Source organism: Acomys minous (genome assembly GCF_964271855.1).
Source record: "Acomys minous genome assembly, chromosome: 3".
Classification (NCBI taxonomy): domain Eukaryota; kingdom Metazoa; phylum Chordata; class Mammalia; order Rodentia; family Muridae; genus Acomys; species Acomys minous.
In genome coordinates, this window is record NC_140485.1 from 4,345,869 (window position 1) to 4,370,793 (window position 24,925).

General features: G+C 46.5%; 1 protein-coding gene across 1 annotated transcript in view; it reads right to left on the reverse strand.

Moving 5' to 3' along the window:
• The window catches only part of SLC24A3 (solute carrier family 24 member 3), a 496,071-nt gene that overhangs the window by 121,071 nt on the left and 350,075 nt on the right, over positions 1 to 24,925 (reverse strand). Inside the window, exons 4-6 of the mRNA XM_084777255.1 lie at positions 20,398 to 20,472; positions 14,875 to 14,959; positions 14,461 to 14,564 (exon numbers count right to left, since the gene is read on the reverse strand). Coding sequence (XP_084633381.1) covers positions 14,461 to 14,564; positions 14,875 to 14,959; positions 20,398 to 20,472 — 264 coding nt within the window. The remainder of the gene's footprint in view (positions 1 to 14,460; positions 14,565 to 14,874; positions 14,960 to 20,397; positions 20,473 to 24,925) is intronic.

The following is a 24,925-nucleotide window of genomic DNA, read 5'->3' on the forward strand; positions in this document are numbered from 1 at the left end:
GTGATTTCTCGCTTTCCCTCAGTGCCATTTCAATTCACCACCCTCTTAGTGTCACCTCTGGGAAGTTCCCTAAATCCAGCGGCCACTTCCCACTGCCCCTTCAGCTGCAGGAACCTCTCAAGTCTCTCCTCACAGCATTCTTACTGGTTTCCCCTCTGCTATCTTCTCTCCATGGATTTCCTTCCTCTAGTGAGCAATCTGAGTGATTTTCTCAGAGTATAAATCATACACCATTACTGTGGGGACCAGAACTCTTCAGTGGTGTCTCTCGGCACCCAAGTCCTCCCCATGAGCCTTGGCTGTAGCTGACCTGTCTGTCTGTCTGTCTGTCTGTCTGTCTGACCCCTCACTCTTCACCTGACTCCAAACTGGCCTTTTCTGTGACTCTTGTTTCTGTCTAACTGCTCCGTGTCTGGACACCCATTCTCCTTCCCACGTGGGATTTTCTTTTCCAGCATATGTCGTTGCCCCCATAACTAACGGTTCCTCTGAGAGACTTCCCTGACGCCCCTTGTTGGAGTCAGTCCTCTACCTTCTCCACAGGTCACCGCTGCATCGTCTCCTAACACACTTCTAGGATGGACTTTTAACTGTGATTTGATCGTCTCTCAGTCTGAACAGTTCTTGCTAAGACTCTCCATTGGTCTGTAAGCTCCGGGAAAGCAGAGACCATCACTGCCTAACTTACTTTACACGTGTCAGGCAGTGAAGGGATGGCCGTACAAAACTGCCAGCTCTGCCTTCTGACTGTCTGGGGCTCTGCCCAAAGAGCTCCTACTGTTTCTGCTCACCGTGTCTCAATACACTCTCTGGCAAATTATAACATTCACCTTTTTATCCATCTAACTAACCAGTCCCTCAGTCTACCTATGATTGACTTTGAGGAATTGTGAGAGCTGTGAGATCACATCTAAGCCGTGCCTCCTGGGCCGTGCCAAGGGCAGTTTAGTTGGTCCTTGATCAAAGATCAAGTGAGTACTTACTTGGGCCTGATGCTACCCTGTGTGTTGTGCAAATGTGTACATATTCCGTGTGGATGCATGTTCCAGTATATGCATGTGGAGGTCAGAGGTCAGGGTCAGGTGTCTTTCCTTTTCCACCTTGTAGTTTAGGTCTTACTGACTCATGTGGCTGGCCAGAGAGTTCAAGGCCTGTCTCTACAATTTTCTCTCCCCTACACTCAGGTCACAGATGCATGCTGCTGTATCCTGCTTTTATATGAGTGTTTGGGATCCAAGCCCATGTCCTCAAGCATACATTACAAGCACTTTACAAATGAATCCATCCTCTCAGGCCCTCAGCTAGTCTTACCTCAGGAGGAGCAGAGATGCCTCTGGGAATCTCACAGCCTAACATTCTTTCCTCATAGACCAGAGGCTCCTGTGTCTTTGTAGTCACTTTATGCTTTTTCTTGTTGCTGGAGAAAGCCATAGCCACTGGGCATGCATCTTCTCAGTAGCCTTGGCATCACTGTTTTCTTACTGCGGCTTGTAGGCCAGGAGACCAGCATTTGGAGTATTTGCAGGGATGGCAGTGGCGTGTCCATTCCCTCTGTTTAAAATGACTCACATTCAGAGTGCCATCTGAACCAACCTATATTTTAAGTGGTGTTGTGTTCCTTAGAGTGGAAGGAAGTATTTCCTATTGCAGTGAACTGTGAGCATTTTCAGTGGAGAATTTCCTGGAAATTCTTTATAAGCTAGCATCTTTCCTTCTCATGCATCCTCTAAATCTTCCTATGCTGTTTCGTTTCTTCATATCATTGACTCATAATTGTCACTTCATGCCTTCTTCCTAGCACCTAAACCAAGTGTAATGTCCCATCTCTCTCTCTCTCTCTTGTTCTCCCTCTATCTGTCCATCCAGCTGTTATTTATCCATCTTCTGTCACCCATCTTTTTACATTCCTACCTATCTACCAATTAGTCATAGTCATTGGATAGTTAATAACATCCTGTATCTTGTAGCCAAATTCTAGAATGCAGTTCTTCTCGCTGGCCTCTCTCTGGTGCTCAGAATGTAGTAAACATTCAGTGAAACCTGCTAAATGAAGAATTTACTGCGCTGGGGTCTTAGTTCAGTGGTCTGACACTTGCTGTAGGGTCATTCTTCAATGGATTATTAATCTTCCTTTAACTCCACAGATGCCTAATAAACCTGCTTTCAGAAACATTGTATATACACAGATACATAGTTTCAAGCACTGGGTAGCCTCAGATGTTGGATACAGATCCTTCCACAGGCATTTTGGCTGCAGTTGCTCACACTCAAATCACGAAATCTGATTTGTTATGTCATAGCCTCACACAGTTCTCCATATATAAGGCCCACCACTACACACACACACACACACACACACACACACACACACACACACACAGATTAGTGACGTGAAGTGAGGGTATGAGGCAGTGTGGAGACTAGCCTAAGGACCCGAGGAGACAGGTTCATTCTCCTCTGCACACTCCCAGGACTCGCTAACGCCCATGTCTCCCTGTACCAGGGAGCGTTCCTGTGTCCATCTGTCCGAGGTGAAGCTCCAGGGCCATGGTCACTATGTTTCACCCCTTGCTGCTGTATGGGCCTGCTGGTACATAAGGGCCATATAGGAAATGAAGCCTCTGTGACAAGAGTAATGGTCCCTGGGCCCTTCAGGCAGATTTATTTTGGAGCTAGGAGACAGCACAGCCAAGGTAGTTTAAGGCACGTGAGCTGTACAGATAATCAAGTGAGGGTGAAGGAGGCAACCATGCCCCAAGGCTCCTTTTCTACCTGACTATGCCCTCTGCTTCCTATGGGTTTCATGGTTAGAAAGGCATTGGTCTGTGAATGAGTGTTAGCAATGGCTGTCATATGTCTGGCAGCCTAGGGTGTGATACTTCTTAGTTACCTGGACTCACTGTAAAAACTGGGGAAAGAACTTGACATTTGTATGCCACTGGCTGGACTCTGTAACCCCAAAGCCCTCCGACTCACTAGTGTGAGGAGACTATTATGAGCCTCAGTACACACACACACACACACACACACACACACACACACACACACACACATACACACACACACACTTTCTGATTGTGGATGCCATCTGGCCAATTACCTGATGCTTAGACTCAAATTCAACCCTCCCTTCCTTAAGTTGCTTTTGTTAGGCCTTTTTAAAAATCACAGGGACAAGAAAATGTCCTGGGAAGAAAAGGCTTCAAGTCTCAAAGTTGGTCTCTCGTTTGGGGAGGACTGTCTGTGGCAATGGAGGAACAATTCTGGCTCCCCTTGCATTGGCATCCGGCCAGCCCTTAAGAGGGCCTTTCCAAAGAGGTAGGCACTGACCCAGAGCTCACTTTCTAGGAGCACTGTGAGGCTTAACATGGAAGGAACGCTCATCCCACCTTCCAGGGGCTCCAGCTTTCCACCTCACGTTTCTGAAAGTACGCATCTTGGATCTCAGGTATTGCTAATTTTGCTTTGCTGGGCACAAGGACACAGGCCTCCTCATATTCTTTGCACAGTTGAAGAGTGTGGTTTCTGAGTACCCCCATTGTAAACCCAAATGAGAGCAACAGCACCAATAAAACATCTCTATGGCCACGCTAAATCATTTCTAATGACCCTGCTCTCTATTGATTTGGAAATTAAAACAAATTGGACAGAAGGACTGAAGGGGGTTGTTGAGCACCATGATTTAGAGACTGCCAGGACAAGAGGACAAGGAGAAGACAAGGCCCAAATGATAGCATGGGTGACCAGAGATTTGAACAGATTTTTATTTTCCCCAAAGAAGACGGCGAGTAGTCACGGGAAAAGACGCTCAGAGCCATGCCTCTAAATGCCAACTGAGCGCACAGAGAGGCATTCTCCATCCTCACCAGAATGATTACAGTCACAAAGTACCAAAGCAAAGGGAAGCTGACCACACCAAGTGCCAGTGATGGTGCAGTAACTGAGACCTCACTGACCAGGGTAGGGATGGAACCTCGGCATCCTCCATGAAGAGCAGTTTGGAAGCCTTGATCAGAAAAACAACAAACATGGCAGCAGCTCATGGTTTGAATGCTTGGTCTCCACCTGGCTGGTGCCAGTTTGGGAGTTCTAGGAATTCTGTGGGTGGCATGCATCTGCAGGGTACAGGTTCTGGGCAGGTGTTAGGTGTGTGTTATCCTCGGTCCCTTCTAGTCTCACCCTCTGACTCCTGTGCGTCGGTAAGTGAAGAAGAGTCTCTACTGTGTGTTCCCACGAGGCTCTGCTCAGCTCCACGGGGTTAGGCGACCATGCCTGAAACCATGACTCAAAAGCCATGCTTCCTCTAGGTGAGTTTTCTGCCAGTTACTTGGCTACAGTAACACAAAAGTTCTCTCTCTCTCTCTCTCTCTCTCTCTCTCTCTCTCTCTCTCTCTCTCTCTCTCTCTCTCTCATCTACCTATGTATTATCTACTCTATCTATGTATCTATCTATCTACCTACCATCTCTCAATCTACCATCTATTTATCTATATATTATCTCATCTATTATCTATCTATCTATCTATCCATCTCTATTCATCCATCCATCCCTTGATGCAGTAGTCCTTCTTGGTTATGTGATCAGAGACGACAGTATATGGCCATATAAATACCAACAGCAGCACTATGTGAGACCAGCTCAGGAAAGAAAGCCAGTGAGACAGGTTGAGCTACAGCGCAGGCTCAGAAATTTCATCATCACCATATGATATGTATACTAGGGAAGGACCAGAAGCTGTGCTTTTTGGGTGGAACAGATCACATTCTTATCTCTAGAGAGACGACATGTGTGGCTGGTTCTTGCTAACTTCAGCTAATCTGATACCTCTAGTTAGAATAGTTGGCCAAATCTGATAGGTCCAACCAGTGTTTTTTTTTTTCAAGATAGAGTTTCTCTGTGTAGCCTTGGCTGTTCTGGAACTCTCTCTGTAGACCAGGCTGGCTTCGAACTCACAGAGATCCACCTGCCTCTGCCTCCTGAATGCTGGGATTAAAGGCGTGCACCACCATGCCTGGCTCCCACACAGATTTTTTAAATTAATTAATTTACTCACTTTACATCCCAATCATAGTCTCCTCTCTTCTCTCTTCCTGGTCCCACCCTTCATCTCTCTTCCCTGAACCCCCTCCTCTACCCCTCAGAAAAGGGAGCCCCTCCCCCAACCTACCCACCTCAGCATATCAAGTCGCATCAGACTGAACACATCCATGGTGGCCTGGCAAAGCAGCCCCACCAGGGGGAAGTGATCAAATAGCACGCAAGAAAGTCTTTGTCAGAGACAGACCCTGCTGCCGTTACTAGGGGACCCACATGAAGACCAAGCTGAGCGGCTATTAGCCACATTGTACAAGATAACCATGCTACAATTCACAGACCCAAAGACAGTCCTAGGGAGGATATATGGATCTCACTGAGAAGGGGAAATAGAATAGACGGAGGAAGTGCCCAGCCATTTTTGCTTGATGATGTTAAGTAGAAGCTGGACAGTGGTGTGGGCAAGATGACGTTTTCTTGGCCCATGCTGTATGTGTATATGAAGCCTGAAACAGCTATAGTAATTTTTCTTTTCTTTTCTTTTTTCTTTTTTCTTTTCTTTTTCTCCACAAAAGAAAACTAGTCTGAGGAAGAGGACAGAGATGATTACAGGCGAGGGAACAACAATAGGGCCAGAGCCTTGGTCAAACCATACACTTTCCTGTGTAGTTTTCAGATACCAATATTCTCTTCACTTATGATGTAATTAAACTTGGGGCTTTGTTACCGGAAACTGTAACTCTCTGCCCTCATCTACAGGTGGGACTGAAGATGGATCCAAGGTATGGGAAATGATGACACTACCAGGGTCAGAAACACAGGACACAGAACATATCCCAGGAACACCCTGGTGTGGGGCTGGGACATCCCAGGAGGGCCACTCATGCTGGATTGCTGCCTGCTGCCCTGAGCCAGCACTGGTGAGAGTGGGCTTTAGCAGTTTCGGCCACTCCTCTGCTCTAACTGGCTAGGGTCTGGATCAGCATTCTGTCACCCAAGGCAGGTGACCCACGGAAGCCTGCAGGGGAACCTCTGTTTCCCAAGGTAATAGAGTCCAGGGGATCGATTTCTCCAGGCACCAATCCTTGCCCAGGCTCATCCCTGCATCGTGAGTGCTTCTTCCTTCCCTCTGACAGGATTGAACATGAACGCATCCTGCCCTAGAGGAGGCACCCGATCCTTACTTCTCCATGGGTCCCCATGCCGGCTCTTTCTTGTGCCATCATCTCCCTACTGGCAGTGAAGAGTTGGCCTCCAACTCCGGGTTTGGAATTAGGCGGTGTGTGGTTTTCATGCCCTCACTTTTCATAGTCCCTAAAGGACACACAAAATCTCAGCCTAGTAAAGCAAGAGTACAATACTTATGTGCGGAGGATTTATAATCAGGGGCTCCACACATGGATAAAGTAGTCAGTAGGTATGTCCAGTCTAGTCTTAACTACTCAGTAGACCTCTTCTTCCATATCTCTAGGGTTCATTTCCTAGCCTGCTGATAAGGCTAATACTATCTTGTACCTTAAAACTCAGTGGGGACATCTGCCCAAATACTCACAGAGCACTGTTGGGTGTGGTGTCTTCTGAATAAGCTTATTGAATGGCAGCTATCCCCCACCCTGCCCTAATCTTAGGATGTTTTTTTAAAAATATGAATTGTGAAGCATGCAGTTTAAATGAAAGGTTTTCTATTTAATAAAGCTACAATCTCGGGCACAATTAACTATCAGTCAGTATTAATTTGTACTTTTCTCCCCCAGAGGTTACAGTACAAGCTGTATATATCTTTGTTTCCTTTATATACTTTATTATCTGGGCTGAGGAGATAAGTTGGCTGCAAAAGGGCTCCCTCACAAGCATGAGGACCTGAGTTTGGGCAGTGACTGTACGCAGCAGCACACATCTGTAACCTCAGCATTAGGAGAGCAGAGGCAGACAGTCTCATTGAAATGATGAGCTCTGGGTTCAGAGAGAGAGAGAGTCAGGTGGAGAGTGATTGAGACCCCTCATGTTGACCCCTGGCTTCCACACACACCGAACCTTCACACACATGTGTACCCACTCACACAAACACATAAACATTATACATAAGTACACACATACACACACACACATCATTATTATTTATATAACATTGTCCAAAATGATACACAAGGAATAACATCAATTTGCATATTAAAAGAATGTTTTAAAATATTATTTAATATAAGTAGCACTGCATGCGTATCATACTTTGTCAAATCCTAAGATTTTTCTAGTTTTATACAAATTTACCAATTATATCATGAGAATCAAGGTTTTAGCAAATTTAGACTACCCTGATATACTTGAAAGCAGGGTCAGCCAAATGTATTGGTGCATGACTATAATCCCAGGACTCAGGGAGACAGAGGCAGGTAGATCTCTGCGAGTTTGAACTCTACAAAGTGAGTTCAGGACAGCCAAGGCTACACAGAGAAACCCTGTCTCGAAAAGAAAAGATATCATTCACCATGACCAGGTAGGCTTAATTCCAGGCATCCAGAGATGGTTTAATATATGGAAATCCATCAATGTAATCCACTATATAAACAAACTGAAAGTAAAAAGCCACATGATCATCTCCTTAGATGCAGAGAAAGCATTTGATAAAATCCAACACCCATTCATGTTGAAAGTTTTGGAGAGATCAGGGATACAAGGCATTTTCCTCAACATAATAAAGGCTATATACAGCAAGCCAATAGCCAACATCAAATTAAATGGAGAGATACTCAAGGAAATTCCTCTAAAATCGGGAACCAGGCAAGGCTGCCCACTCTCTCCATATCTCTTCAATATAGTTCTTGAAGTTCTATCCATAGCAATAAGACATCAAAAAGAGATCAAGGGGATCCAAATGGGAGAGGAGGAAGTCAAATTATACCTGTTTGCAGATGATATGATAGTGTACATAAGTGACCCCCAAAATTCCACCAGAAAACTCCTACAGCTGATAAGCACCTTCAGCAAATTGGATGGATACAAAACTCAAAAAAGTCAGTAGCCTTCCTATACATAAATGACAATCATGTAGAGGAAGAAGTTAGGAAAACTACACCCTTCACATTAGCCACAAGCAATATAAAATATCTAGGAGTAACTCTAACCAAGCAAGTGAAGGACTTGTTTGGAAAAAATTTCAAAACTCTGAAGAAAGAGATTGAAGATGACATGAGAAGATGGAATGACCTCCCTTGTTCATGGATCAGGAGAATTAACATAGTAAAAATGACCATCTAACCAAAAGCAATTTACAGATTCAATGCAATCCCTAACAAAATACCTACACAATTTTTAAAGACATTGAAAGTTAAATTCTCAACTTCATATGGAAAACAAAAAACCCAGAATAGCTAAAACAGTCATGTATAATAAAAGATCCTCTGGAGGAATGTCCATACCTGATCTCAAGCTGTAATATAGAGCAACAGTAATTAAAACTGCATGGTACTGGCATAGCAATAGGCTGGTTGATCAATGGAATTGAATCAAAGACCTAGAAACGAATCCACACACATATGGTCACTTGATTTTTGACAAAGAAGCCAGATCTAGTCAATGGAAAAAGGATAGCATCTTCAACAAATGGTGCTGGTCTAACTGGGTGTCTACATGTAATAAAATGCAATTAGACCCATATTTGTCACCATGCACAAAACTCAAGTCCGAGTAGATCAAAGACCTCAACATAAAACCAGAGACACTAAGTCAGTTAGAAGAAAAAGTAGGGGAGAGCCTGGAACACATTGGCACAGGAGACAACTTCCTGAGCAGAACACTAATAGCCCAGGCCTTAAGTTCAATAATTAATAAATGGGACCTCATGAGGCTGAGAAGCTTCTGTAAGGCAGAAAACACTGTCAACAGAACAAAGCGACAGCCTACAGACTGGGAAAAGATCTTCACCAACCCTACATCTGACAAAGGTCTAATATCCAAAATATATAAAGAACTCAAGAAATTAAACACCACCAAACCAAATAACCCAATTGAGAAATGGGGCTCAGAACTAAACAAAGAATTCTCAACAGAGGAATATTGAATGGCTGAGAAACACTTATCAACCTCCTCAGTTATGAGGCAAATGCACATTAAAACAACTCTGAGATTCCATCTTACACCCATCAGAATGGCTAAGATAAAAAATTCAAGCAACACCACATGCTGGCAAGGATGTGGAGAAAGAGGAACACTCCTTCATTGCTTGTGGGAATGTAAACTAGTACAACCACTTTGGAAATCTATCTGGCACTATCTCCAAAAACTGGGAATAAGGGCTTCTTCAAGACCCAGCTATTCCACTCCTTGGAATATACCCAGAAAATGTTCAACCACACAAGGACATATGCTCAACCATGTTCATAGCGGCCTTATTCATAATAGCCAGAACATGGAAACAGCCTAAGTGCCCCTCAGTAGAAGAATGGATAAAGAAACTGTGGCACATTTAACATTTACACTATTGAATACTACTCAGCTATTAAAAACAAGGAATTCCCAAAATTTGTGGACAAATGCATAGAACTAGAAATGATCATGAGTGAGTTAACCCAGAAACAGAAAGAGTCAAATGGCATATACTCACTTATATCTGGACACTAGCCCAAGGGGCATGTCCCATGAAAGTCTTCCCTTACCAGGAAAGTGGGACAGAGGGGAGGACATCCTATTGGGACTCCAGGTAAGAGAAGCATGGGAGAATGGGGAAATAGAAGGATCTAGAGGGTCCTAGAAACCTACAAGAAGAACATTATGATAGGCAGATCTGGGCCCAGGGGTCCTGCTCAAACTAGGGCACCAGCCAAGGACAATACGTGCAGTAAACTTTGAACCCCTACCCAGATCTAGCCAATAGTCAGGACATTCTCCATGTTGAGTGGAGAGTGGGGACTGACTTTCACATGAACTCTGGTGCCCCATATTTGACCATGTCCCCTTGATGGAGAGGCCTAGTGGCACTCAAAGGAAGGATAGCAGGGTACCAAGAAGAGACTTGATACCCTATGAGCATATACAGGGGTAAGAGGTCCCCTTCAATCACAGTCATAGGGTAGAGGAGTAGGCGGAAAGCGGGAGGGAGGGAGGAATGGGAGGATAAAAGGGATGGGATAACAATTGAGAAGATATATATATATATATATATATATATATATATATATATATATATATATATATAAAGAAAAAAGTGGGACCAGTCAGTCACTTTGGGAAAATGAAAAATTTAAATAATCTTTTAAAACATTTATAAAATTTTTATTTGCTTAGTACTAGGGATCAGACACAGGGCCTCACACATATTAGGCAAAGCATTGTCCAGTCATAGATTCATATTTATAATTTCTTAATTGTCCATCTGGTCTTCATACTTATATCCATTAGTGGCTTGAAGATGGAGGTCTAAACAGCAGGCTCATTTTGAAGCCTTAGTCTTGTGTTGGCAGCACACACTCTCTGGGCCCATCTTTCCACCTTTATCATTTCAGGTCCTTCCAGCAGGCAACTTCCCTTGTATCCTCTTGCCTGGGAGTTTCCCTGGGCCCCAATGTCTACCCTGACTGCAGCCACCCAACCAGCTGCAATGCTGAGGGATTCAGGTTTCCCACAAAGGGTGGAATGGAATGTGGAGGTGGCCTCTATGTGAGATGAACACCTGTAAACCAGTCCCCACGGATGACTCAAATCCCAGTTGCGGTAGCGATAACTTGCTCATTAATGCTCTTGTCTGCAGCTCTCTCTTTCCTGTCTCACCTCCTCAACGTCTTGCTAGTGTTCCCTGGGGCAACCTTTCAAATTAACTGCGTGCACTTGACTCCTTGCCTAGAGTCTTCTCCTTAGGATATTCAGATGCAGGCAAGCTTCAACTCGGATGTGTAACCTCTTGGTGCTGCTCTGTTTTGTGTAAATGAGCCAGCTCAGACAGGGTGCTATTTGAAGAAAGGCAAATCTAGCCAAGATTAGATGGACCTCGCCAGAGAACATCGGGGACATTATAAGGATGCCAGGAGCCAATGTGGGAGCTTTTATAACAAAGCGGAGCCATCTGCCAGCCTGTAATAACCAGAATATGAAAGTCCTAATCTGGGATACAGTTAAACTGTTTACTCTCTGTTTGTGGTTATGTATTTAAAGCTTAACATGCTCTGAATGGTGGATTTAAATTCATAAGCACATTGTTTTACAAAATTGGCATGAAGTCCTTTTAATGCAATATGCAAATCACATTAGAAGCTTGCGTCAAGACCTGGATATTTTCACTTTATTGTTATTCTTCTTTGCCCTTAAGGAAAAACTGGGAGGACCATAGCTCTGTAAATGTCTTGTGGGGTACCCAGGACCTCTCTCTCTAAAACACTTTCTAATAAGCAATTTCCTCCTGACCCATAAAACCTCCACAAAGCACCTCAGGTGAACACTGAGGCACCGGGTATGTTTGCAAACTGCAAATACAGCAGACATTCAATTATCCCAAATTCATCAAAACTCCTAATTGAGACAGCAGCTCAAACCTTGCAGCTTAGTTACTTTACTTGTAGATGGGTGACAGACTTCCTCACGTAGTGCCCTTCCTGCTGACATGCATCAGGGACAGAGAGGCCCACGATGCTTGCTGAATTTCTCCCAGCCCAGTGAAAGTGCAGAACAATTTAAATAATAATGCTAAGTGGGACCCTTGATTAGATTTATTGATCATTCGCTTCCCAATTTCTATCCTTTGCTGTGACATTCATGGCACCAGCTCTGCTGTCTGGGAATGTGCCCCTTTCCCCCCTACCCCCCCTTTGAGGCTGGACAACTCTCGCTTCTTGCTGGTTGCTATTTTCTACCACTCCTGGGACTACCTAGCGCCAAGCACCAGTCCGCTGATCTCATTATGCTAACTTGTCATTTTGTTCTCATGTACAAGACCTGTTCTCTCCACTCCCCATCATGTCTCTGATGGGGGCCATAAACACCCTTGTCAGTCGCTCCATCAGCCGAGGGGCCAAACCTTCCCAAAGACCTAGGGTGGAATATGGTAGTAAGGACCTCAGGATGAGTATGCCATGATTTGATGAAAGTGTTTAATTTGTTTTGACTTTCCTTGTAGACCAAGTGCTATTATTAGTGCTAAACATGACAGGTCTCATCACCGTGGCCATGCTGTGCACTATGCTTACACCCAGGCTATAGAGGAGAAGGAGCAGGCTTCAGTAGCCGAAACAACTTCTCCAAAATCCCCAGCCAGCACACAGCAGAGTAAAGATGCGATGCAAGGTCAATCTAATTCTTTGGCCCATGTTCCTCTCAAAATATAATTCTATGTCTTCTGCAAAGATGTGAGGGAATCTACAAAAACGACATGTGGATGGCTTTGGAAAGCTCCAAGTAGGCACAGGATTTAAAAAAAAAAAAAAGAAAAGAAAAAGAAAAAGATGGGAGGGTACACCTAGGGTCACCCTGATGGCGGCTTCCAGTCGCAGCTCTGGTTGCTACCTTTCTCCAGTCATGTGGAGCTGTGAGAACAGCCAGCAAAGGCCTGGAGAAAGGAGACAGGCAGATGCCAACAATCTGTGCAGAAGCCACGAGCAGGTGTTCTAGCCAAGCTTATGATGTGCGGCACCGCTGACGAATTACACGCCACAAACACACTGCAGCCATTTCATAAGTAATTAGCTGTGTGGCACGGAGTAGACATCACCCAGTCATTTGTTTCATTTCTTTACATTATCTCTTCCCCTTCGGGCTTGCTTCAGAATCAAGCTGCAGGTACAAATGACTAATGAACCAGTGACAACACTAATAACGGCTAGGCTAATAATCATACAGCTAATGGTGACAACGCTAATTAAGAAAGTGCTAACAGCAACAGCTTCCACCCATGTGACTATTCATCTCTGGGAGGCAACGATGAGTCGGTCAGACTGGGTAGAGCCATGGGAGAGTAACGCAGTAAAGGCAGGCGTGAAGCTGATTCTTTCGGCACTAACTACCTACCTAGGAGAACTCGAGAACACTACAATGTGGGCCCACTTAACACAGTGGGTCATCAAGAAAGCAGAAAACTGATCAGTCTACTGAATGAGACAGCCCTCAGTTATCACGGACTAGGCACCTGAGCAGGACTTTCTGATCAGAGATAGCCTGCCCACCAGGGAGCCCTGGAGCTGATGTTCCCTCTGCCTGTCACTTGGAAGGAACAAACACAGCAGGCAGAGAGGACAAATCAGTTGGCATGGAGGTAGGGGCATTAAAAATGGGCCACAGTAGCTGGGTATGATGGCGCATCCCTGTGATCCCAGCACTCGGGAAGCAGAGGCAGGCGGCTGTTTGTGAGTTTGAGGCCAGCCTGCTCTACAAAGAGAGTTAAGGACAGCCAAGTCTACACAGAGAAACCCTGTCTGGAAAAACCAAAGCCAAAAAAAGGGGGAAGGTGTGGCACAGAGAATAGGAGTGAGTTCTACGGGAACTCTTGAGTGTGCATTTGAGAGATGGACATCACGCATGCTTGCTCAGCAGCTTCTGGGAGACACATGGCCTGACACACACAAGGGAGAAGGTCACCAGGATCTGTCTTAGCACTTTGTATAAATCAGCCACTTCCAGCATGGCACAGTTCAGACCACACTGAGGTCCCTGATCGGATGAAGTAGATTCCCAGGTCTCTCACTATTGTAAGTGCAGTCACCTCTGGAATACTAGAAGTAGGTTGTGGAGGAGATACCGAGTCTTGGGTGTTTAGGCAGAGGACTGAGGGGCTCATCTCCAGGGAATGAGGAGGAAGCTAGGATGTGAGAGCTCCCGGGAAGCCTCACGTCCTGAGAACCTCCAGGCTCTCTGACCTTGGCTGCCCAGTAGCCTCACACTCTGGTGACTTCTGAGAAAATTACTGAGACTATTCAAGAGACACCAACATTCATAAAGGACAGTGTCCCCCCAGGATACACCCCTTGTAATTAAAATAGTCTTCTTAGGTTAACCCAGGACTTTGAGGCCCCTCTAGACTACAAAAGCTCCAGCCTGCAGGAAGAAAGGCGACATCCCGAACTGTGACAACTATGAAAATTTTTTGCAGAAAATTTTTTGCCTCTTTTCTTCTCTTTTTCATTTATCTTACTTCCTCTTAGGCGATCATCACACATTCTGGTGCAGATCGGTAGCTCTCAAAATGAGGTGTGTATGGGGAGGGGGTTAATTTTCAAGCTAACATTGTCAGGGTGGTTAGTTCCCTATGTGGAACTGAGGAATCTGTATCCCATCAACCTGGAAGCCAGCTAACAGGGGCTTCAGGCCTCCGATGGGGACCTTCAATCACACCGTTCAATGCTCCAGTGCAGGTGAGGTCCTTTAGGACAATCTCCTGCCTCAGCTCCGTACATTCCATCTTCTCCACATGTCATGTGCAACCACCACAAAGAAGCCATCAGTCTTACCTGCCCCGCAAAGAGCCCACAGACACCAATGATGCACAGGATGTTGAACACAGCAGAGCCCACGATGGTGCCAACTCCCACATCACCCTTCGTGATGAAGACTCCTGAAACACAGACCAGAACCAGTCTGGCTATAGTGGTCCAGCTGCATTCCAAGAGGGACCTGAGGGGCATTTCCTAGTTCTAGACTATACCTAGGATGCAGAGGAAACAGCCAAGCTTTAGAGGGAGGTTTGAACCCAGAGGCCCTGGGTCTTCTAGGAAAAGACTGCAGCAGAGCTATGGGAGGGTCTGCTGGGATTTATGAACTTAATATTTTGCCAGTGGCGGACAAGCCACATTGAGGCCCATCTTCCCCAGAGCCCTTTTCTCTCATACAGGGAAGGGCCGAGCCATCCTCCCAGTGTCACCTACCTATGACCGACGTGAACAGCTCTGGGGCTGAGCTGCCTGCTGCCATGAATGTGGCTCCTGCTACATCTTCACTGAGGTGGAGGCGCTGCACAGGGAACAAAGACAAGACAGGTGAGTTGGGATTTCAACTGGGAAGATATGGGACTGTAGGTCCTGAGGCCCCATGCCGAAGACCCCATGGGCTGGGTTCAGTCTCTCACACTGGCAGCTCCTGCTTTATGGCCACCTCACTTGCAGGATCAGCAGGGACTACAAGACTCCATTAGCCAATGGCTCTACGGAAGATTTAGGCGTCCACAACCCAGATGTAACCAGGGGCTGTTGTGACAATAACCAGGAGGGTGGAGTGGTGAGCTGAGCACACCATGGACAGTGTTGGGGGACAGTGTTGGGGGGACAATGTTGGGGGGACAATGTTGCATAGTCATTTCCTTTCTAATGACAGCTCTGCTCAGCTCCCTATGAGTTGGTAGACACTCTGATTTTAGAAGAGATGTGGAAAACCCAGAGTTTGCAAACATCATGGCTGTTATAGTGCTTTGAATAACCTCAAACTCACAGGAGCCAGGTTTCAAGGCTCTAAGTGTGTCCGTGGAGTCACCCACCTTGACCTTCAAACACTGAGTGGCGCAGAAGGAGAGAAAAACTTGAGGCTGAGGGGAAAATAACAACGCAGCCCCAGATCTTTGGGGACAACTCCTCATTCCTCAAGCCACCCTGTTTGTTAAACCGGAAGGTGATTTTCAACAACACAGGATGAATGCACTTTAGAAGCTAACTGGTGTGTTTAGCTTTCTGGCATTCCAAAGTAAGCTGCCAGTGTGGGTAAGTTCCCTTCTGGCTCCAGGGCAGAGACTTCCCAGTTTTCACTCCTCAGAGCACCAGTGGCTGCACTTCCCTTCTTGGCCACAGAGAGGCAGTGTGGCCTTGGAGGAGCCTCTGATAGAGGCACTCTCTTTGGGATCCTGGGTTCCTTTGGCTCTGCACTCACAGTTAAAGTTCACATGGGGTACTGAGGAGACCCCGAGATGGTATCTCAACACTAAAAGCTGGTGGGGAAGCCCCAGCACTAGAGTCTCAAAGGGTGGGGAATGGCCAGAAGGCGACTTGACTCTGGAGCCAGGCATCTCGTAAGCTCAGCTTCCAAGAAAGCCTTGAGTTGCTGCCCTTCTGTTCTGAGCTCTACGTGCTGGGGTTAGCCGCGGCTTGTGAAGCTTGGCCTTGGGTCCTGTTTCACTCCTGCTTCCAGATCTCCTTCCTCTCCTCCCTCCTTCATGCCTAATTTACTCTGGCCTAGTAATACCTCACTGGACTCTTAGAATCACTCGTCACAAGAGGCTCTCTTGCCTCTGCATCGCTAGGCGCCATGGTGGGTAGCAGGGCAGGGCAGGGAGACTCTTCCTTACCTTCATTCTGAGAAGAGAACAGTTCCTGCGTCCCCTCACCATGGGTGGACACCCTGCGCTCCCTATGAACAACACGCCCTGCTGCTCCCATTTAGGTTCATTCCATATCTTTTCCTGAAACTCCTTGCCGACAAGGCTCATTCCTGCAGACATGGCTTCTTTGGCCCCTCTCTCCACACAGCCCTGCTGTGGTACCATGGCAGAATTCATCACTTTGCTTCCTTCTCTCTGCACCATGCCCCTACTGGGTGTGTCCAGCCTTCTGTGAATACAGTCAGCCTTTGAGTTCAGTGGGGATTCATTCCAGGAAACCTTCCTTCCCCCAAAGACCAAGCCACCCACATCCAAGCATTTTTCAAATCTCATATAAAATAGTGCTGTGATTGCATATAACAAATACATATCTCCCCCGCATTTTATAAATCATCACTAGATTGCTAATAATCCCTGATATAATATAAATGCCCTGCAAAAAAACCTGTATTGCCCAGGGCATAAAGGCAAGGAAGAGAGTCTATATCTGTTCCATATTGATGCAACTTTAAAAAAAAAGTTTGGTTGAAGGTTGGATGCTTAGATGTGAAACCTGCATAGAGAAGGTGGAATACTTCATTTTGCTCAGTGCACCACAAACCCGTGGATAGCCAGGGCTAGGCTGTGCGTTCTCTGGTTTCCTTCCCAGCCTTTGGCACACAGCTTGGCTGGGGCAGAGCCTAGCTCAGTGTTTACACTATTTAGATTGGCCCATGCCCCTTGCCCACAGCTCAGGAGACCCCATTGCTACTTCTGCAGCTTGCACATGGCCCGGAAGCCTCCCTACTCCTGCTGTCTGATGGCATCACTTATGTGCAAGCTTCTGGCTAAGGCTGCTACCTCAAGACCAGGAATGGTGTGTTCCTCCCCTTGCTGAGTCTTTGCTTGCTGGCTGATTTGGAAACACCTCTCTCCCCATCTTTGCTTCAGCGAAGCAGATCTGAATCTATCTATCCACTGCAGACAAAGAACTTCTCACCACTCTAACACCTTTGTATGTTCCGTGATGTAACTTTACAGCTATCTAAAATCCAGTGGCTTACCTGACCCGTAAGGTAAGCTGGAGCATTGCATCACCATATTAGCACCCCTTTTTCTTTCCTGCCCAACACTTTTCCTGGCTTGAATCAACCCCCATCCCAAGCTATGATCTATTGTGCAGCAATGTGGATTTCTTTCTAGAATCCTTGTCACCAACGTCCAAACAACGTGCCTTTGAGCATCTGTGGCTTAGCCTCTGAGTTAGACTGGGAGAAAACTCTGAGCATACAGTATCAGCATCACCTTTCTACAAAGAGATTAGGGAAAGCAAAGATGGTATGGAGAGTCCCCGGCTAGGAAGCCCTGCTGGGCCGTGAAGGGTGGTCCTGCATCATGGCCCTCCCATCCCGTGAAAGAATGGAACTCCAGGGACCACAGGCTCTCAGAAAAGACACAAACATGGGAAATCCAAGGAGATCCAAACTCTGTTTCATCCTACCCATTTCTACAGACACACCGTTAGCTCAGCCATTAGGAGGGCTTTAAGTACATGGGGCTGCACTCCCAGAGACAGGCATGTGGCGTGGCATGCTTGCTTGTAATTCATTTTGCTCCTGAAACTGGACTTGGTTGGGAACAGGGAGAATTTTGGGAAGGGAGGCTCCTCATCTGCGTCCTTCCTCTCTGGATAGCTGCGGACCCTAGAGGTGGAGCCAGTTTTGACAAAACCTGTTGCAGAGTTGTGACCAGTGTGAAGAGGACCCAGCGGTAAGCTCAGACTGCCCTGGGCTCAGGTCATGACTCCACTCCTAAGCAGCCGTGTGACCTGGGGCAGGATGCTCCAAGTCTCTGAGCCTTGGTTTCTCTTGGATTCCTAGAGCGGAGCTCACTGTGATCACCCGGCGGAGTCTTGCACGTGGTTAAAGAGAAGATGGATGGGCACATTCACACCACACTGACTTAGCTATGCAGCCAGTTGTCTGCACTCCAGAGACCCAGGAAAAACAGCATCTTTATCCCATTCAACACTTTCTTTCCTTCTTAACTTTTTGTTAAAGGCTCACTCCACCCTTTTCTGTTCTGCCAGCTACTTGGTTGCTTTTTTCCCTAGAAGGACATGAATAGTGTCAAATGTTCTACACATTTCATCAATGGAGGGCACGTGTTGATATCTGTATTTCTGTATCTAGGACATAATACATACCTTTGTTGTTGGTGACAAAAATGTCACATGGGAAGAGGCCGCACAATTTTGCTTTGCGAAAGAGTAAAGTACTGACTGGTGGCAAGTGGGCTCTGTGCACCCGCCTCAGCTACCAGCTCAACTAAACTCAGACAGAAAATACTCAGAGAAAAACCCAAAGCAAACCTGCATCTGTAGTAAACATGCACAGCACAAACTTTTCTTCATCATTTCTCTCTCAAACTTATCCTTTGACCAGTAGTCACATAACACTGATATTGCGCTAGGCATTGTCCAGACACGGTTTAAACCTCACAGTCTTCCACTAGTCTAAGAAGGGAGCTGAACAGCTCAGGACTGAGAAATAACCTGCTGTGGGCACTGAAGGGTCATAAATGCCCCTTACTGAGGGCTGAGCACTTCCTTGCCTTTGACGTAAGGTGAGCCTGTTCCTAGGCTGGATTGCTGTGACAAATGTGTCCCCACTAGAGCACTGTGCACTGCAGATGCCCCCTTGTTCTCCCTAACCTACTGTCACTGTAAAGAGGAGCATGATTCTATGGCCTTTCTAGAGGTTACTGTGCAATGACTGTTTATTTCTAAGTACAAAAACAAGCTTCCAGGGCTTGGAAGAATCTGCCTAGGCTAATAATCTTCCCAGTGAGGTGTCCAGACCAGCACCCTCAGCGTACTCTGAGACCCAATTCCAAACAGAGATTCTGACTGCCTTCTCCATTAGTCTTTGGGACCTACTGAGTCAAGAACTGTGGGGGGAGCAAGAAGGGGACATGTGGCTTGATGGCCGATGGACTTTCAGGTGGGAGAGGTGTCTGGGGGAGCTGCCTTCTGAAAGCTCAAATACGGAATTAAAAACAGTAGACAAAACAAAATGCGAAGCTTGCATGTAAGGAAAACACACTTCAGGACGGACCGCAAGATGAAAGTGATGAGAGAACGGAAGCTTCTAGAGAGAGTGAGCATTAAAGAAACCTTTCTAGATTTATTTATTTATTGTGTGTGTGGGTGCGTGTGCATGCCTATTCATAGGTGAAGATGCCAAGGGCACATATGTAGAGGTCAGAGGACAGTTTCCACCATGTGAGACCTGAGGGCTGAATTCAGGTCATTAGGCTTGGTGGCCAGTGCTTTTACCCTCTGAGCCATCTTGCTGACCTCTGAACGTATTTTTAAATTTGCTGTTCAGCCTGGCATTGGCTGTGATAATGTATGCGATGTGTATATCCTTTGCCTAGTTCCCAGAGCCTGCCAGGCTTCCACCGAGAGTACAAAGAATGTGAGGGAAGCATGTGGTGGTGGTAGAACTTTAGCCTAACAGGACCCCAGAGGGAAGAAATGAAGGATGGAATGACAGGAAGCCAGAAGCAGCAGAATTGAAAAAATAATGGGGCAGCGGTGGTGAGCAGAGCACAAAGCATAGATAGCCCCCCATGCCTGGGGCGCCGACTGCAGATTTAACATACAGGGGACCAGGACTGTCTGAAAACCGTCGGCATCTGCAAGGAACACACAGCTTTGGCCTTGTCATTAGTACCTAAACAACACACAGCAGCATCTGTCTCCAACGAACTTACATCATGGTATAAAGTACACAGGATCTGTGCGGGTTGTTCTTAAACGCGGCACCTTACTACACACATTTTGTGTGCTGGACCATCCATGAGTTGTGTTGATACAAGACAATTCGGAATTATCCCATGGACACACTAGCAGTACCCACAGATGCAGTGGGAAAAGCTGGACCACCCACCGGGTTCTGAAATGTTATACACGCCTGAGCCCTCTCTCAGGATGTAGGTGCTTACATATAAGACTCTCCAGGACCATGGAGGAGGCTAGACCATGCCAGGACAGTCTCCACCCCAGGCCTCCCTCGAGCACACTGGAATGGCCCCCACATACCTCACAGATCTTTTCCAAGGACGGGACGAAGAAGTCGTCGCACACGATGGCCAGCGCATAGAACATGTACATGGCCTGCAAGAAAAGAGACGAGAAAGAGCGAAGCGTCAGGCACCAAGGGCAAAGGGGTTGATCATTTTCTGTTTTGGGTAATATCATCTGTTATCATAAATTTAACTTTGTATTCAGAGTAAGTACAAAATCTTTGCAATTCCTGAAAGACCCATGGCCTTGCTGTAGCTTCGTCTTTGACCTCACTACCTGCTGATTGCCTCTTGTTCCACTTCTAAAACCCAAAGCAGACCATGGGCACCAGCTTCAGGAACTCTGCGCTTGTTTCATCTGCCCAGAACACTCTTCCCCTTGAGGAACGCCATTGTGTCACTCCACTGTGCTTTTCAAACGCCAACCTGACTCCCTGCCCGCCTCTTCCTCTCCATCCCCTAGCTTGCCTTTTTAGGGGGCAGATTACAGGTAAGTCCGTTAGTCTGTTGCCGCTTTCCACCACCAGGAGTTGACGGGAATATGAAGTTACTCTTGTGATCACTGTCGCATTCTCAGAAGTCGTCCCAAGGCTGGCCTGAAAGCATCCGTAGCTGTCCATGTCCTGCTGAGTTTACTTAATGCCTGGTCCCTGCAGGCTCACCTGTGCAAACTTGCTTCCACGTTGTGGTCAGCTATCATTAGGGCATCCCTAGAATCTCATCTTCTAGGCAGAGATGATCTTTGCCCTTATTCAAGGTATCATCTCGAAGAATGAGCATTTGTTTGGATTCCAGTGTTGACTGACTGCCCACCATAAACCTATCACTTCTTGAGGGGACCCAAGCACCTTCACATATTCACAGCGCTTCAGGTGGGAGGTGTCTCACCCTCTCTACAGGATTACATATGGATTGAACAATCAATGTGTGGAGTTCCTAGTAGCAATGGCTATTGGTTCAGAGGTAGGCACGTGACTTTGGCCCACCCAATCAGATAAAAGGAAAGAGTTATCAACTGTCCAAAGAGGGACATTTCTCACTCTCTGTTGCTCGCTGTGGATAGGAAGTGTGGGATTCTTGGATGGGTGAAGTTGACTCTGACTGGGAAAGCAGCCAAGTCCTCAGCAACATCATGGAGCCAGGAATCAAATAGGAACCCACCATGCCTTCAGACTTCATAGCATACCAGCAACACTGCTGGGTCAGGTTTATTTGGAATTTTCCAGTATTTGTAGCCTAAAGTGTTTACCAGTGCTGGCCCAATTTCCAGCATTGTCACTAGTAGATTTATTATTGTCTTCTCTTTTACGGTCCCCCTGATTTCTGTTTTACAGCACGGGCCCCCAGTCACACAGGGCATAAGCCTAAGACCCAAGCCAGCCACCAGAACACGCCATTTCTCACCACAAAGTGATAGGTGTGCAGGAGGCCTGCTGAAGGCCAGGCAGAGGTTAATAGGGTTTAAATACCCCTCAAGCCACTAGCTGATAGAAGGAGCAGTCATACAGAGAGCCTGAAAATGGTGCTACCACATCAAGAAGCTGAACTAAGAGGCATATGTATACACACACACACACACACACACACACACACACACACACACACATAAGTGTACACACAGATATGCACACACAAATGCACACCCAGACACACAGATGCATACACACACACATACACACACCCCAACATCATGTGAAACGAAGTGAATGTTGCCACTTCATGAGCCAACCCTTTGTCTTTTGCACTTAGGCTGTTAGCGGTGTTTCTGTTGTTTACAGCTTTCTTTCCTGAGGTCTTTGCTACAGTCCTAGCCGGAAATGATCTCAGGTCATTAACTCTTGGCCAGTGCACTAATTCAGCCCCCTGCCTCCCTTTGCGTGCACTTGATCTTCCCCATGTGTATGTGTTCATCCTCTCTCACAGGACAGGGGGATTGCCAAGCACAATGTAACACTCCATTCTGTGGAAACGTCACACGAAAGCATAGAGATAACGTGCCCAAAGTGCAGACTACGCTGAATTATCAAAACCTACCAAAGTACACCACAGGGGATGGTCAGATCAACTATGACTCATTGTTTGGTGCCATGTTGTCAAGAGTGATTGTGTGAATGTACATTTAGTGATAAGCAACTCAATCTACACTACACTATTATATGAAAATGTTAAAAATTAAGCCTTTCTTTTGTTAAATTGTTTAGATATATGTGTGGACCAACTCACATATATAAGCGCATTTGCATATGAGTTGGTTATGCTGTCAACTAGCCATGTTTCTTCATCAGAATGAATTGATCTATATTTTATAATCATTAGCCATATTTTCTCCCTTTTGCCCTAAATTTTCACTTCTTGTATGATTTGTGTAGGTGGTAGGAAATTTTAGAGGTAAATATTTTTATACTTTATTAATCTCTAAGAAGCCAGGAAGGGTAGCATTCAGAGAAGACTCTAGAATAATTTTATTTGTGTTTTTGAGACAGGGTTTCTCTGTGTACACTTGGCTGTCCTGGACTCACTTTGTAGACCAGGTCAGCCTCACAGCAATCTACCAGCCTCTGCCTCCCTGAGTGCTGGGATTAAAGGCATGAGCCACCACCCCCCAGCTTAAAAATACATTTTTATTGCTTGATATATATTCATAATCTACAAAATCATTTTCCTGTGGCATTTTTGAATATGTCAAATAAAAAAATAGTGCTATATTTTAAAGCACTGTGCATGACCCAAAAATGCATTCCCAAACCACAATAGACTCAAGCCCTCCTGTGCTGTGTGACGTGGCTGCTCCAGTGACATGCAGGCTTTAACATTATCCTTGAGAGGACATCCAAATTAAGTAATTGAAATACAGAGCGACACATCTGTGGATTAACCAAGATCTAAATAAGCTGTCTATCACTGACATAGCCAGCTCATTGGAGCAGCTGGCACTGCTTAGAAGTCCGTGAACCCTCTCAGTAAGCGCATGTTCCCATATTAAGTATTGATCCCGTTTCAAGACAAGAGCCTCCATCCAATATTCTAACGCCGGCGCTTACGCTGGGATGAGAAATGAACGGATCTGCCAAGCTCTCGGTGCTTTGAGTGTGATGGCCACGGGAAGCCACGCTGATTTAAGTTCATGAGATAGGGTGAGGCAAGGTGGGGATACCCGCTGTCAATCAGGCAGAGCACACTGCACGCGGGGGGGGGGGTGCTATAAAGCCCGAGAGACCGGTGGGTGCTCCTTCCCTGCTCTGGGGCACTCTCTGGCATCTGGGGAGTTGGGAGCAGGAGGAGAGGCTGCTTCTGTGGTTGTAATCCTTTGTAAATCTCTCCTGGTAGGCCCTCAGGAAAGCAAGTTCCCACCAGGAAAATAAACAAAGGGCACAAACTAGAAGAACAAGGAACCCAAATAAAGGCTCAAAGCCCAGATGTACAGTGCAGGGCTCTTACAGAAAACGCGGCGTCCATGGAGCCCAGATGTACAGTGCAGGGCTCTTACAGAAAACGCAGCGTCCATGGAGCCCAGATGTACAGTGCAGGGCTCTTATAGAAAATGCGGCGTCCATGGAGCCCAGATGTACAGTGCAGGGCTCTTACAGAAAATGCGGCGTCCATGGAGCCCAGATGTACAGTGCAGGGCTCTTACAGAAAACGCGGCGTCCATGGAGCCCAGATGTACAGTGCAGGGCTCTTACAGAAAACGCGGCGTCCATGGAGCCCAGATGTACAGTGCAGGGCTCTTACAGAAAACGCGGCGTCCATGGAGCCCAGATGTACAGTGCCGGGCTCTTACAGAAAACGCGGCGTCCATGGAGCCCAGATGTACAGTGCAGGGTTCTTACAGAAAACGCGGTGTCCATGGAGCCCAGATGTATAGTGCAGGGCTCTTACAGAAAACGTGGTGTCCATGGAGCTGTCCACGGGAACAGATCGCTGCAGAAGACTAAGGCACTTTCTGATTCATTTACATAGCCCTACATTTCCGAAAGGTAGAGGATATTACCAAGGAGGAGAAAAATAGCATTTGCTGCTGTTGACAATTCCATCCCAGGTCTTGTACAGAACTCTCTCTCTCTCTCTTACTTCTTCTGGTACTCATGGGAGGCAGGCAGTCCCTGGGTCCATTTCTCAGACAATGCAGGAAGACACAAACAAATGGCAAGGCTTAGATAGAACCTCAGGGCCCTCGCCAGCCTTCTCCAAACCAAACTCTCTCTACACAGGTCAGCTCTCATCCGTGATGCCTCTGGTTTCCAGCTTGCCTTCTGTTTTTCTGTCTCCTCCAACTGTGCAGAGAAAGGATCATGAACTGCAGTCATCTCCTCTGGGGCTGCCTGTCAGGTTTGCGGACACTCTCCTGTGCTATGTCTTTTACCAGGTTTGCTGTAAAATACAAGACAGACCCGGAACCTGAACAAGTGGATGTGAGGCCTGGAGTGTCATGTCTAGAAAATGGGCAGGTCATCTCTGGTGCTTTAGCTTGACTCTGAGGATCACAGGGTCTTCTGCTCTTCTTTGGAGCTTAGAAGAGCTGTCCGAGTGGGAACCTGCACGTT